At 43.8% G+C, this 16,333-nt stretch overlaps 1 protein-coding gene across 1 annotated transcript in view; it reads left to right on the top strand.

Annotated features, from left to right (window-relative positions):
• The window catches only part of abca4b (ATP-binding cassette, sub-family A (ABC1), member 4b), a 150,764-nt gene that overhangs the window by 98,731 nt on the left and 35,700 nt on the right, over positions 1-16,333 (top strand). Inside the window, exons 27-30 of the mRNA XM_043698840.1 lie at positions 2,815-2,895; positions 11,288-11,577; positions 13,538-13,662; positions 15,298-15,396. Of these exons, the coding sequence (XP_043554775.1) occupies positions 2,815-2,895; positions 11,288-11,577; positions 13,538-13,662; positions 15,298-15,396 (595 nt within the window). The remainder of the gene's footprint in view (positions 1-2,814; positions 2,896-11,287; positions 11,578-13,537; positions 13,663-15,297; positions 15,397-16,333) is intronic.

The raw sequence follows: 16,333 nt of genomic DNA, 5'->3' as shown, positions 1-16,333 counted from the left end.
GCCTCCCTTGTCTGCTGGTTTGATAGTGAGGTTGGGGTTGGAACGGAGGGAGTGGAGGGCTGCACGTTCTGAGGGTGAGAGGTTGGAGTGGGTGAGAGGGGTGGAGAGGTTGAGGCGGTTAATGTCGCGGCGGCAGTTTGCTATGAAGAGATTGAGGGCAGGTAAGAGGCCAGCACGGGGTGTCCAGGTGGATGGGGTGTGTTGGAGGCAGGAGAAGGGGTCGTCAGAGGGTGGGCGAGAATCTTGGTTGAAAAAGTAGGCGCGGAGGCGAAGGCAGCGGAAGAATTGTTTGATGTTTCGCCGCGTGTTGAACTCGTTAATCCGAGAGCGTAGGGGGATGAAGGTGACGCCTCAGCCAAGGACTGATCTTTCATCCTCAGAGAGGGGTAGTTCTGGAGGGATGGTGAAAACACAGCAGGGCTGGGAGCTAGCACCTGGTGTGGGGCTGGAGCTGGGAGTAGGGGCGGGATTAGATGTGGTGGCGGGAAAGGAGATCGGGGCGGGAGTGGGGTTAGGCGTGCGAACGGAGATCGGCGTGGGGGTGGGGTTAGATGTGGGGGCAGGAATCGGGGCGGGGACGGAGATTGGGGCAGGGTGGGGTTCGGCGTGGGGGCGGGGTCCATCTTCCGCAGCTACACTGGCACCACTCCCCACCTTTTCCTCCGCTACATCGATGACTGTATTGGTGCTGCCTCGTGCTCCCACAAGGAGGTTGAACAGTTCATCCACTTTACCAACACCTTTTACCCTGACCTCAAATTTACCTGGACCGTCCCAGCCTCATCCCTCCCCTTCCTAGACCTCTCCATTTCTCTCTCGGACGAACGAATCAACACGGACATTTACTATAAACCGACCGACTCCCACAGCTACCTAGATTACACCTCCTCCCACCCTGCCCCCTGTAAAAACGCCATCCCATATTCCCAACTGCTTCGTCTCCGCCGCATCTGCTCCCAGGAAACCAATTCCAATACCAAACAACACAGATGGACTCCTTCTTCAAAGACCGCAATTTCCCCCCAGACGTGATCGATGATGCTCTCCACCGCATCTCCTCCACTTCCCGCTCCTCCGCCCTTGAGCCCCGCTCCTCCAATCTCCACCAGGACAGAACCCACCTGGTCCTCACCTACCACCCCACCAACCTCCATCCACCTATCGCATTTCCAACGCCCCTCCCCCAAGTCCCTCCTCCCTACCTTTTATCTTAGCCTGCTTGGCACATCTTCCTCATTCCTGAAGAAGGGCTCATGCCCGAAACGTCGATTCTCCTGCTCCTTGGAATCTGCCTGACCTGCTGTGCTTTTCCAGCAACACATTTTCAGCTCTGATCTTCAGCATCTGCAGTCCTCACGTTCTCCATTGTAGCCTGGAGTTGGTGATGGTAGATTTCCATCATATGGCTGATCTCCTTTGCTTATCATCCAATTATGTTGGAAGGATTTACAAGTTGAAACCCAGCCTGTTTGGCTTTGTTACAAACACGCTCCCATTGACCAGCAAATCCTGGAGTGAGAGTTGAATCTAGAGTTTTTGACAAAGACATAACTCACTGTGCCACAAGACCTTCCAATTGTTTCAAAATAGCCAAGTCTTTGAGATACAATCTTACAATTTAAACCGGTAGAATTTTCCATCCTTTTTCATTGTTAATTAGGTTCTGATTAACAAGCTGAAGAGTCTGCATGTTCCCAAAGCTGCAGGTATTTAGAGAATACATACGTGTTGCAAAAGAAGTAGTCAGGGGCACATTTATGGTTTTGCTTTTGATAATGTTCTATGATGTTAATTGTTTCCCAGGTGATTACAGAATGCTAAATTTAACTGACATCTACAGTTGAATACATTGCTTTGAATCAGTTGTAATCATCAATGGTCCTGGAAAATATACACAACAGGCTGAACTTATAGCAGAGCATTTTGATTGTACAATTCAGCCAGTAAATTGAGACGGCCAAGCGGAACTTGCTGGTCGTTACATATGGGCAGTCTGTTTGCTTCGTGCAATGGCATCTCACCCTTACCCTCACTCTTTCTTAAAGCAATTTGCTGGTTTTGCAAATTAATTACTCATTGACCTCGTCACGGCAAGTTAACTCTGATAATTATCAGAGTAGGTGCTTTTTAGTGACATGGCAATAATTACTGCAGTGCCAAGCAACTTCTCTGGCCCAGTAGTTGAAAAAGTAAACTATGGAGTCTCTGTAATTCAGGCAAATTACAAGATGTGGAACTGTAGCATTAAAAATCAATTACCTTTTGTTTCTCCCTTCCTTAGTTCAATCCTTCCTTTGCTCTCTTCCTTGCTTTCTTGGATTTAGAGTATATCTAATCATTTCTGCTTTTCGGTTATTTCTGCATATGGAGGGCAGGATGGCTGGTTTGCAATGCAGGGTGACTTCAAGAGTGCAGGTTCAATTCCCACACTGGTTGAGGTTACTATGAAGGTCCTGCCTTCTCAACGTCACCTGAGCCATGGTAGCTGTCAGTTTAATCTCAACACTAGCCATCTCTCTCTCTAATAATAGAGCAGCCTTACCATCCTCTGGGACCATGGCAACTATTTTAATAATCCTTCCATCTCATTGGTGAAGGAGTTCAAAGTTCCAATGCCCCATTGCTCTTGTCATTGTTATCAGTGGTTTACACTGATTTTAAATTGATTTTAGAAGTCTAACTCATGGGGATTTCATGAGATGGCTTCTTCAGCGCCCCAATGCATAAACTTGACCAAAGTTCAAGATTTATTCAAGTTACTAATAACTTCTTTTATCATTGTTCTTTTCTTTGTTACTCATGATCTTTGCAAAGGCTGTCTGTTACTAAGAAAGTCAGAAGCAGGCCTTAAAGAGGAACACAAGGCAACAGTTGTCAACATTGATGCTAACAATGGTGAGCATAAAGGAACATTCTAATCTTTTGGCTCTTAATTCGACAATAAGACATACAATTCCACATCCGTGTTTGGTGAGAACATGAGACAACCATTATCCAAAAATATGTACCCTGAATGACCCTTTCTTTCACTATCCAATTTTATTGAAGACTTCATTTCTAATTGACCTTTGGGCTTATAATGGACCAAACAGCCACTTTCTGTGCTGTAATCATTCTATGGTACAATTCTATATATTAATATCCTTTGTCCTTTTCCAGTCCATTTCTGTAAATTTGCAAGCATTGATTTTTTTTCAGGTCTATTTGTTTAATCGTATACTCTTCTGTCACAAGATACCACTTTTAGTCTTGCAAATTAAGTCAGTCCCACCCCACAGAAGTTTATAAAGCTACAGTAATTACATATTCAATTGCAATGTCACAAACAAACCATAAATAAGGAATTGCATTCGGATTCAGCATGCAGATTGACTTTTTTTGAAGTTCCCATTTTAATTGTTGACGTTTCTGCTTTCACCCTTTGAACTCAATTCCTGACACTATCTTTGAGAGAAACCAGGGCACCAGTTCAAAAGTCATTGCAACACATACACAAACACTGCTGTTCCCAGATCTCTGACCCGACTACAAAATAAACCAATCTCTTCGTAATGAAATCCATTAAGAATGTGATTCTTTCCACCTCCCCCTTCCACCACCACAGTAAAGGCCCTTTGAAACTACTGACCGAATTTTAAAAGAACAATTATGGGGCATTAAATTTAATAACTTCCACATTAATAATGTGGCTGCTAATCTCTACTTCTTTGGAATTTGGTCTGCAAGCTTAAAAAAACCCTTCAATGTTTACTTCAAAGGACAAAATACCAACAGTTGGATCATTTGTTGCCAAATTGCTGTAGTCTTTATTCAGTACATCAGTATCGTGATGGAAGGGCACAATTATCTAACTAGTAAAGGGTACTAATTCAAACTTCAATGGAATGACTTCTAAAAACTTACAAAATCACTAGGTAAACAATTCTTGTCCATTTAATAACTGTCTATATTTAAAACTGTAAATACACAGGGCTATATTTTCTAGGCCTTGTGGCCAAGGCTTGTAAGTGGGGCACTACATCAGGCCAGCCCCTTAACTCATTTCCAACACCAGGGATATTTCCCAGTGGTACCCACTCTATGGAGGTTGGCAGCTGATTCACATAGAGAAAGTGAGGACTACAGATGCCGGAAATCAGAGTATGGTGCTGGAAAAGCACAGCTGGTCGGGCAGCATCCAAGGAGCCGGAGAATCAATGTTTTGGGCAAAAGCCCTTCATCAGGAATTCACATGGTTTAGGCCTAATTCGGGTCACCTTGGCAGCCACCGACAAAACCACCTGATGAGGCATAGGACAGCAGTAGGCCATTTGGCCTATTGCACCTGATCCTTCATTCATTGAGATCGTGGCTAATCTGATAACCTTCAACACCACATTCCTGTTTTTTCCTCATAATCCTTGATTCCTTTACTGATTAAAAATCTGTCAGTTTTAGCCTTAAATATATTTAATGACCCAACCTCTACAGCCCTTCGTGGTAAAAAATAATCCATAGATTCATAATCCTTTGAGAAAAGAATTCCCTCCTCATCTTTGATTTAAATGTGCAACCCTGTATTCTGAGTTAATGCCCTCTGATCATAGACTCTCCCATAGGGCGAGACAATTTTTCGGTATCTACCTTGTCAAGTTCCCTAAGAATCTTCTATGTTTCAATAAGGTCACATTTCATTTTTCTAAAACCTGACAAGTGCAGGCCCAATCTACTCAACCTCTCCTCATGAGACAGACCCTTAATGCCCAGAAAAAATCTAGTCAACCTTCTGTGCACTGTCTCTAATGTCTTGAATCCTTAGATAAGGGGCTTAAAACCATTCACATTATTCCAGCTTTGGTCTGACTAATGGCTTCCATTGTTTTACAAAACCTTTTATACCCTGTTCCCTTTGAAATAAAGTCCAACGTTCCATTTGCCTTCCCTATTACCCTATTGGATGCTATCTTTTTGTGATTCATGCATGAGGACTCCCGAATCCCTCTGTTCCGTAGCTTTCTGCAATCTTTCTCCATTTAAATAATATTCATCTCCTCTACTCTTCCTGCCAAATGGAGGTGACCTGACAGTGATTGAGACTCTGTGCCCCATGGACAGAAAGGCCCCACTCCCGGCCTGTTCACTCCCAAACAGCCCAGCAGCTTCAGCGCTGATTGATTTTTATTTACGTCCACACACTTCAGCAGTACCCACCTCACCTGGGGCTGATGAAACTGCAGAGGTGCCCCTAATTGAGCCCTCTGATTGGGCCTGGCAAACATGGAGGTAGCCAATTAGGAGTAGAGTACAACCCTTGTTTGCGGGCCGCAGAACCCCCATTGGATTCCAACAATGGAACTCCAGAACCCATGAGAAAATTCAGGTTGGGGTCCAAATTATGGACCCCAACCTGAACTGTGTCGCTGAAGGGGTGATGCAATGATGTCAAGGCTACTTCTGGTCTATAACTACAGTGAAGAGTTCCACCAGACACACCCTTTATTCTCCACCAATCATCCATCTTCTGCTCTTCTATTGAAACTTGTAATGCAACCTAGCTTCACAAGGGACTAAGAATCCAATGGTTTTGCTCAAGTGGACAATATTCATGAAGGTCTTTTGCCCAAAACATTGATTTTCCTGGTCCTGTGATGCTGCCTGACCTGCTGTTCTTTTCCAGCACCACTCTAATCTGGGGAATATTCATATTTGATTCTTTGTGATAAATATTTGAGCATTAAAGGTCATTAGACTAATGCCCAGACTTGGGCATTTCCAGCAAGGGTTAATTGGGTAATGATGAGGCTGCTTTTTATTTTTTCCTCCTCCATAATCCAACATCTCTTGTGGTGGTTGAGGGTATTATCACTTTCACTCAGATGAGCTACATTAGCTCAGTGCAAGCACCAGCCTTTCCCAGTGTTTCTGCCTCAGTTTTTCCCTGAATAAACCTGCTGAGCCATCGGGCAGGGAGTGGCTGTTCTTTAATCACTACCTACAACTCCATGCCACAACAGGAATACCCTCTCATCATCATCCTGCAGAAAACATTCATTTCAAAACGTCTGGTACAGAAGATGCCTTTAAATTATAGTCAAGTTAAACAGAAGAACAAAAGAGTTGTGGAGCAGTGATGTCTCATTGATGAGAAGTTGCGTAATTATATTTACATTTAATTATTAGGCTGCCAGATACATATTTACATGGAATCACAAAATAGCATTATTGGTAGCTTGCAAATGTAATTATGTTGAAATGTAATTTCAAAATCTAAACTGATGATTAGAGGGGAAGGAATACTTTTGTACAAAGCACATTCCCGCTTAATACTGAATTGTCTGCTTTCATTTGGAAGTGCAGAAATTGAATATTGCTGAAAAAGTACCATGTTGTCAAAGAGTTTTGTCCATCGTGCCTGTTTGAGAAGCAGCATTCTTGGCTTTGTCCAGGTAACTGCAGGATGAAAGATTTTGACAATACGTGCTTCGGTTCAGCAACATTCACTGTCAATTTCATTCTGTTATTGATGATCATTATAGAGTGGCCTGCTCCAATGTTGTTATTAAGTCACAAGTAAACATGGATGATGAAGACCATTTGGGTCATCATAGCTCAACCAGCCAGAAGAAACCATCTTTCCAATTACAGTAATTGAACATTTCCACCATGTTTACTCTCACCACCCTCTTAATTCTGATATTAATTCCAAATGAATCTTTTTCCAACTGAACCTTTCTCCTGTGGTCACCATTTAATTTGAAGCAGCTCCCTGGGTTTATTACGCCTGGGTGGAATCTAGTCAGGGTCTGAGTGGTGTGGGCTGTGGTGAGATGTGTGGCAGATTTTGATAAGCAGCGTCCATCTCAATGTCGAGATCATCTCACTCCATCTTTTACGCTTTCCACAAGCAGTGTAGGGAGATTCTAACTGGTGCCCAGTAAGCTACTAATTGACAGGGATTAATGCTGGTTGACAGCCTACATTCATAATCAGCCTCCCAACTCATCTCCCCACTCAATTCACCAGACAAGCTCCATGTTGGGAAAATTTGACAAGGAAATCATAGAATCCCTACAGTGTGGAAGCAGACCATTCAGCCCATCGAATCCACACAAACCCTCCAAAGAGCATCCCACCCAAACTCACCCACCCCCATCCCTGTAACCCTGCATTTCCCATGGCCAGACCACCTAGCCTGCACATCCCTGGACATTCTGGGCAATTTAGCATGGCCAATCCACTTGACCTGCATAACCTGTTTTCAGACTGGACCAGGCTGCAGCTCAGGGTAGCTCACTTTCTGTCGTAGCACTCACTCACCAACCTGCATGCTCCTAGCTTCCCTGCCTAGCCTTGCCTTGCCATTTAGTGCAGTCACAACCACAGGCAGCTTGCCTTTCTGCTGAGCAGCTCTCAGTCTAGGGTCTGCACATCTTGTAGATGTAACACACTGCTGTCCAATCTCACTCTTCCGCCATCTGCTAGCAACTTGCGTGGCTAACACAGTGCACCTGCAGTAAGCACACAGCCATGTCCCAAAGTGTTGGGAGAGCAGTCCTTAGTGAAAATGATGGCACCACCCATCAATCAGGGGATCCTGGTGCAGTAAGTTGGGGGCAGTGTCCGATACCAGACCAGGAGATTGGCTACAGTCTGGTGTCCTGTTGTGGGGGAGGTGATTTCTCAGTCAGAGGGTTCTTTGTTGAGAAATCCATTAGCTCTGTAGTGGCCAGTCCAGGAGCAGAGCTATTGCAGTCGGGGAGTGGTCAGTGGGCTGGGCATGTCTTCTCTGGGGTCAAGAATAGAGTGGTGCTGGAAAAGCACAGCAGGTCAGGCAGCATCCGAGGAGCAGGAAAATCGACGTTTCAGGCAAAAGCTGTTCATCAGGATGAAGGGCTTTTGCCCGAAACGTCGATTTTCCTGCTCCTCGGATGCTTCCTGACCTGCTGTGTTTTTCCATCACCACTCTAATCTTGACTCAAATCTCCAGCATCTGCAGTACCCACTTCTGCCTAAGTCTTCTCTGGCGCTGTCCCGTCATGTTGGTCAAGGGGATGTGTGCCACAGATTATTGAGTCTATCCTTAGAAACTAAGGGCATATGATGATGGGGGTCAGAATGTTGACACAGTGCTTTAGCTTACAGGACTGGGGGCTGCAAGTTCTGGGCAAAGATGCAATCCAATTAGTGATGGAGCTTATTAGAGAATTGCGGAGCCATATTCTCCTCAGACTCTTTCTTTGACTGAGCAGGGCAGATTCAGAATACCAGTGTCTATCCAGGCTTTTCAGATGGCTTGCATGCGAGTGCTGTGGCTGTTTCTTGGTAGATATCCACTTAATGCTGTGTTGTTCCAGGATCAGCATACGGAATGATGGGGCAGAATTTGAACATAAGAGAAGCTGTATGGGATAGGCAATTAACGAGGCAAATTTGCTAAGATAAAACTCGCCAGGCCTTGCACCGAGAGTCACTCTTAAAAAAACTCAGTGCAACTTGATATTAACCAAAAATGTAAGATTCAGACCTCAGGCTTTGTTTTGCCATTTTATATACATTTCAGACACCACAGTTTCAAAGACAACAGTTTCTGGATTTTCCTCATATCCCAGTGAATATTGCTGTGGGCCTTCTCTTCATTATTCCACCTGGATACGTCAGTTTCTGCTGAGATTCTGAATCCCATAGTTTTAATTTGACTTAAAATAGTAGAATCAGTGCCTTCCTGAAAAAGTAACATTTGCTTCAAATTTCAAATAAATTCTCATTCCTTCCAAGGTTTTGGCATCAATTCTCATGGTTTAGGGTGAGCATTTTGTGTGAATTAATTTCAACATTTTAGTATGGTGCTGGAAAAGTAGTCTTCAAACCCATCAACTCCCACAGCTATCTGGACTACACCTCCTCCCACCCTGCCTCCTGTAAAAATGCTATCTTTTACTCTCAATTCCTCCACCTCCGCTACATCTGCTCCCAAGAGGACCAATTCCGCCATATGGCCTCCTTCTTCAAGAACCGCAATTTCCCCTCCCATGTGGTCAACAATGCCTTCCAGCGCATCTCCCCCACATTCCACACCTCTGCCTTTGAACCCACCACCCTCACCTTCCATTCAACCAACCTCCGGATACATTGCATCATCCTCTGCCATTTCCGCCACCTACAAACAAACCCCACCACTTGGGATATATTTCCCTCCCCACCCCTATCTGCATTCTGCAGAGACCATTCCCTCCGCAACTCCCTTGTTAGGTCCACACCTCCCACTAACCTACCCTCCACTTCCAGCACCTTCCCTAGCCAACACAAGAGATGTAAAACCTGCACCCACACTTCTCCCCTCACCTCCATCCAAGGCCCCAAAGGATCCTTCCACATCTGACCGAGATTTACCTGTACTTCCACACACATCATCTACTGTGTCCATTGCTATCGATGTGGTCTCCTCTACACTAGGAGACAGGTCACCAACTTGTGGAACGTTTCAGAGAACATCTCTGGGGCACACGCACTAAAGAACCCCACCGTCCTGTGGCCAAACACTTCAGCTCCCTCCCACTCTGCCAAGGACAAGCAAATCCTGGGCCTTCTCCACCACCATACTCTAGCCACCCAACGCCTGGAAGAAGAATGCCTCATCTTCCGCTTTGGGGCCCTCCAACCACATGGAATCAATGTCAATTACTCCAGATTCCTCATTTCCCCTCCACACCTTATCCCAGATCCAACCCTCCAACTCGGCACCACCTCTTAAACTGTCTACCTGTCCATCTTCCTTCCCACCTATCCGCTCCACCCTCCACTCCAACCTATCACCATCACCTCCCAGCTTCATCTCCCTATTGCATTCCTAGCTACCTTTCCCCCAGCCCCACCTCCCAGCCATTTATCTCTCAGCTCCCTTGAGCACCACCCCCTCATTCTGATGAAGGGCTTATGCTCAAAACGTAGTCTCTCCTGCTCCTCAGATGCTGCCTGACCGGCTGTGCTTTTCCAGCACCACACTTTTTGACTCTGATCTTCTGCATCTGCAGTCCTCACCTTCTCCACATTTTAGGTATTGAAAGCTTTAATTGTATATAAGGGCTGTCCATGGCTGACAGTGTATACATAGTTCACGGAACCATCACTTCCTAATAACAGCCTAAATAAATTATCATCTGATATCCTCATGCAATCAGCATTCTGGTTATAACCTTTCCAAAAACCAGACGAAAAGCAGAATACTTGGGAAGCCAAACACTTCAGACTAAGTTTCTCCATTTTTATTCTGCTGTCTCGACCAACACTATTCTGGACATTTTATTTCTTTATTTTTGTAATTTATTCCTCCAAGAATCTATATCTAGGCACCTTTGTACCTAAGACAGTGTCATAAGTGGCGACTTTATAAACTTTTCACCGTACTCCTGTGAGTGTATGTGATAGCAAAGTTAATTCTAATTCTAATCCTACTTTGCGACATTTCTGGCCATTCCCAATTTCCTTCACTGAGCTATCAGGTAACTGGGCCCTGGAATTTGATCCCTCCACTTCTTTGTCTCTGTCCTACTTGGAGAGTTGTCCTTTAATCAAACCTCTTGGACAAACCTCGGCAAAGCAGGTTTGAGGCTACTGTAGTTCCTAACTCATATACAAATTCTTGATGGCTTGTTCTAATGTCACTAAGTAGCTCAGTGTCACCTTTTGTGGCCTACACTACTGTGAAGTGCTTCAAGTTTAGGGAATGTCACATAAATGCAATTTGTTGTAATATCCTCACCTACAGTCAAAAAGGATAACTAGGATCTGTCAAATACTTTGACATTTCAAGAAAATCTGACGGAAGAAAATCCAGGAAAGCTAGTTTGGAGCCAGGAGAATATGTTTTCACAATCTGCTCAATAGGAGAGGAGAGAGGAAAAGAGGTCAAGGATAAGAAGGGAGAAGTTTCAATGCATTGGGTTAAAATGGCGGCACTTTCAGCGACCGGGAGATGAAGGGGAGAGTGGGAGTGAGGGATACACAGTAACCCAGGACTCAGGGAGTGGAGGGCTCAGAGAAGTGCAGAAAATGGAGGAGGTTGTGAAAAGGTTTGAAATAATTTATAGATTGGAAACAAGATTTGAAATCAATGAACTGAGCGAATGTGAATTGCAATGATTTATGAAAATATGTACCATAGTGTAGGAATGGAGACAGATCTTCTGCATTCCATATTCATTCCAAATTCATATTGTTTAATTTATCAAATAATAAGATGAAGCTTTATAGGTAAAGGCACTATATTGTTGATAATTATGATAATTGAGAACATTTTAAATCTATTTAGCATCCAAAGAGGCTTCTCAGAATGGACAGGCCGCAGAGAAAGGCCAAAGTGCTGAAAGAAAAGCATCTGCTTCTGAGGTGAAACCAAATGGGGAAGCGGTGACAGCAGGTACAGATCCAGCAACTGCAGAGTCTCCTGGCCCCATTACTGACAACCCCCAACCCGGTGGACATGATGGCAAAGGCTCCAGGCAGATCCAAGGTTCAGACCTGGTCAAACAACAGTTCAAGGCATTGTTTATCAAGAGATTCAACCATGCTATTCGCAGTCAGAAGGATTTTTTGGCTCAGGTACAATCAACAATATCAGGCCGCACTGATCTGCTTTGACTTTAGCTGAGTTGTCAGCTTTTCATTTGAACAAGTGGATACTGCAGTAACTTCCAAATGCACCACATGTTGCTAAGAATAAATATAAACCTCAATCCATTTTTACTCCGATCAATTCCTGTCCATACTGTACTACAGGGTGCCAGTTTCCCCCTCCCCTGCTGAAAACACTCACTGGAGCTGATGTGCCACCATGTACCCCTTTAGCTCTGGGCTCTTGGGTATCTCTGATTGTTGGGCAGCCATGACTGTAGTTACTTAGCCCTAGAAATCTGGAATTCCCATTGAATCATAGAATCATATAGGACAGAAAAGGCCCTTCGGCCCATCAAGTCTATGCCACCACTACTTACACTGGTCCTGTTTTCCCACAGTAGGCCCATAGCCTCAAATGTTATAACACTTCAGGTGCTCATTCAAATATTTTTTTAAAGGTTATAAAAAACTCGAAATTCTCTCAGTAGAATTTAATGGTTGCACTAATGGGCCTGACCACTAGCTGCACCAGGCCCTTGTGACCTTATTTAATGTCAATCACACATTTGTCTGGTTGACCACAGGACGAATGGTATCTTCAGATGGCATGTCCCAGAGCATCAAATGTTGGCAGCTCTCCAGTACCCCCTCAGCATTACCAGAAATGATGGCTGTGATCACTTCAGGTCCCCTGATGTGTTGCTGCCACTTGCATCTGGGTGGGAAGCCATCCTTGACCCTAGCCACCCTGAACATAACTGGGAAAAGTTGGGAAGGTGACAGGTTCTCCACCTTTATATAGTCTACACAACCTTCCAGTGCCCCTCCAGGGACAGTATATCACAGAACTGTTACAGAGTAGCTGAGGACATTCAGCCCATCAGATCTGCAACAACACACCAACTTGATGCCTTTCTCCTCCATTCACCCTTGCACGTTGCTTCTATTCACATGATCATCCAGTTTCCTCTTGAATCCCTCAATTAACGCTATCTCCCTCACACTTCTAGGGTGTGCATTCCAGACCTGAACCATACATCATATGGAGAAGTTTTTCTCACATCACATCAACAACATTTGCAAATCATTTAAAATCTGTCCCTCTCAACCTTGATCATTTTGCAAGCAAGAAGAGCTTCTCTGTATCGACTCTATCCAGACCCCTCACGATTTAAAAAATTTCTATGAGATCTCCCGTTAGTTGCCTTCTCTCCATGGAGAACAAATCCAACCTCTCCGATCTATCTTCATAATCAAGTATCTAATCTCTGGAGTCATTCTCATAAACCTCTTCTGCACGCTCTCCAATGCAGTCACATCCATCCTATACTGTTGGTGCCCCAAAATGTACACTATAATCCAGCTGAATACTAACAAGTGTCTTATATAAATGCAGCATAACCTCCTTGCTGTTGCCACTACTAATAAATCCCAAGATATTGTATGCATTATTAACAGTTCTCTTTAACAATTCTGCTGCCTTCAGTGAAATATATGCATATATACCCAGGTCCCTCTGCTCTTACATCCCCTTAAGTATTGTGCCCCTTATTTTATATTGTTTGTCCAAGTTACAAATCCATCATCTCTCATTTCGTTTCATTGAATGCCATTTGCCTTTGACACAGCTAAACTTTCCTCTGGCTTGATGTCAAATGTTGATTGATAACCCTCCTGTGAATAACCTTGGGATTACGTTAAAGGCATTATATAAATGCAAGTTTTTGTTGTTGATTCTTACACAGCTGTGAGTGCTGTGATTTACTCTGAAAGCTGACCAGTAGATTTGTTTCATATTGCATATCATAGTGGGTGCAAACAGCCAAGATTCTCAAAAGTGAAAAGAGCAACATTCACTGTTGTGAAACATTAACTGACTTTGCTGACTATAAGGGTTTGTAATTGATTCAGCACCAAGTTAAATTTAAATCTCTTCTTTTAATAGTTTCTCCTTCCTGCCAACTTTGTGCTGTTAGCTTTAATCTTCTCACTCATAATCCCACCCTTTGGAGAATATCAAAGTTTAACAATTCACCCATGGATGTACGGCAAACAGTACACTTTTTTCAGGTAAGATTATTCAAACTCTTTCCAACAATTTCACATTGTTTAAGATTAAGTCATGGAGTCGTAGAGTTTTACAGCATGCAAACAGGCCCTTCGGCCCAACTTATCCATGCTAGCCCATTTTCACAATTAGGAGGAGAAAGTGAGGACTGCAAATGCTGGAGATCAGAGTTAAAAATGTGTTGCTGGAAAAGCGCAGCAGGTCAGGCAGCATCCAAGGAGCAGGAGCAGGTTCCTGAAGAAGGGCTCATGCCCGAAACGTCCATTCTCCTCCTCCTTGGATGCTGCCTGACCTGCTGCACTTTTCCAGCAACACATTTTCAGCTCATTTTCACAATTAATCTAGTCTCATTTGCCTGTGTGTGGTCCAGACTCCTCCATAACTATCCCATCCATGTACTTATCCAAATGTTTCTTAAATGACAAAATTGTACTTGCTTTCACTACTACCTCTGGCAGCACATTCCAAACACTCACCACCGTCTGTGTGAAAAAAAAAAGCCCTCTGAAACCTTTTATATGCCTCCCCTCTCACCTTACAACAACTTAATTTGTAGACCATAAAATAATACTAAATATCGCATCCATAGCATCTCGGCTCAATGTTAGCTTCCCTTACCTTCGTCAGAAATTTTTGATTTGAAAGCATAATTTAAGTTTAAACATTCAATGCCCTTGCATAAGGCAGAGGTTTGAGAAACTTGGGGATGAGCTGCGTTGTCAGATGCATTGTCTTTCAGAAGGGGCAGTAGGTCCCATTGCTTTTTACAGGTGCGGATTAAAGATCCCATGGCATCCTTTGTCAAAGGAAAACAGGGCAAACCTTTTAGATTCCTGGCCACTATTCATCCCTGCCTTTCAAGTGAATTAACTGGCCATTCACCTCCTTGCTGTCTGTACACAATGGCTACAGCGTACAGTAACTACACCAACTGTAACTCATTGACTGCATTGCACTTTCCAATACCGTGAAGATGTGAAAGATGCCTTATGAATGCAGATCATTGACGTACAGCACCCAAAATCCTTCAGTGCATTCTGATTTTAAAACCATGTTTTAGCATCATTTGAAACTGCCAATCATATTTATGTAATTCCATGTCAATTAAATTTGAAACATTTTAAAAATACAAGTAAAACTTTAAAATATTGACACTTTTGATATTTAAATTCATATTTGTACACATTTGTATTTTAATTATTTTTATTGATTTTGAAAATAATGCAGATGCAACTTGGCATGTAATTTTCAGCAATGTGAAGATTTTTGTTTTTGTGAGATATTTACATTTGAGTGGAGGTAACATATAAAATTTAAATCATATTACCATTTATCTCAGATTGTTGGCATCGGTATTCCCTGGGATCTCCTTCAGGTTTTATTTGACAGCACGTTTTATAAGGTGTGAGCCCTAGAAAATTCAAACCAGATTACCCAGGAACCAAGAAATTAATGCAAACTGCGTACGCTCATGACATATGGACAACCCCCTCAGTTTAACCTCAGATCGATGTTAAACAAGACTACATTCTTTAAATCATTAAAATTTGGAAAAATGGTCATGGAAAAATCTGTTAGTCTTAGTCTTCATTGTGTGCATTCTTTCCTTAATATGTTCTTTCTCTTCATTTTGACAGCAACGAACGTCCATGGAATAAGAAGATGGGTCAGTTGATGGAGGTGCTGGTGAATAAACCTGGATTTGGGACTCGGTGCATGAGGGAGAATCCCATTGTGTAAGACAGTTGATAGTCATGTTATCACTTGCTTTTCTGATATTTTGGAGTGAACGTTTGTGAGGTGATTGACAGTACACATCCTGCATTTTGGCCGGTAGGAGGTAACCTGTGGCAGCCAAATTTCCTGTGGCAGCCAAATGTGGAGGGGCTGGCATCCAATTAAAGATGGCAATCTGCACCTGAGAGATTCCAGTCCATCAAAGGGCTGTGCCACAATAGTGCCACTGTTAGAGCTGGCCATTTTTGAGTTTGCTGAAATGTTTGGTGTTGGTAGCGCTGTGGCATAGATTGGGAGTCCTAGTGGGAGTAGGCCCAGAGCCTATACTCCTGGAAGTGGTAGGCCTGGAGCCTGTACTCCTGGTGGCAGTACCAGAGCCTGTAGTCCTGGCAATGGTAGGCCCAGAGCTTGTACACCAGGTGGTGATAGGCCCAGAGCATGTAATCTTGACGACGGTAGGCCCAGAGACTGTATTCCTGGCAATGGTAGGCCTGAAGCCCAGATTCTTTGCAGCAGCAATGCCGAGAGCAAGGATTCCTGGTGGTGGTGGGCCTGGAGCCTGGGCTCTAGGCAGCAGTGGTACCCGTAACTTGGACTCCTGGCAGTGGTAGGCCCAGAACCTGAAATCCAGGTGGTGGTAGGCCTGGGCCCTGGGCTCTTGGAGGCAGCAGCAGCAGAGCCAGGGTCTCCTGGGGCATTGGTGTTGTTATTGCTCTTCCCAGAGTGGGACATCTTGAGGACTGGAGCACAATACAGATACCTTGCAGAAGCCATGCTTGAGACCCCTATTTGAACTAAAGATGAACCCTTATTTAAATAATTTCTTTTTATCTGCTGGATTGTGGTGGCAAACCCCATTTTACTGTATCTTCAAGATGTATGTGATAATAAATTAATCATCCATCAGATTGCACCTTTAATGGAGAGGCCCACTTG

Source organism: Chiloscyllium plagiosum, chromosome 11 (assembly GCF_004010195.1).
Source record: "Chiloscyllium plagiosum isolate BGI_BamShark_2017 chromosome 11, ASM401019v2, whole genome shotgun sequence".
Lineage (NCBI taxonomy): Eukaryota > Metazoa > Chordata > Chondrichthyes > Orectolobiformes > Hemiscylliidae > Chiloscyllium > Chiloscyllium plagiosum.
The sequence above is the reverse complement of the archived record's forward strand: the minus strand, read 5'-3'. Positions and strand labels throughout refer to the sequence as shown.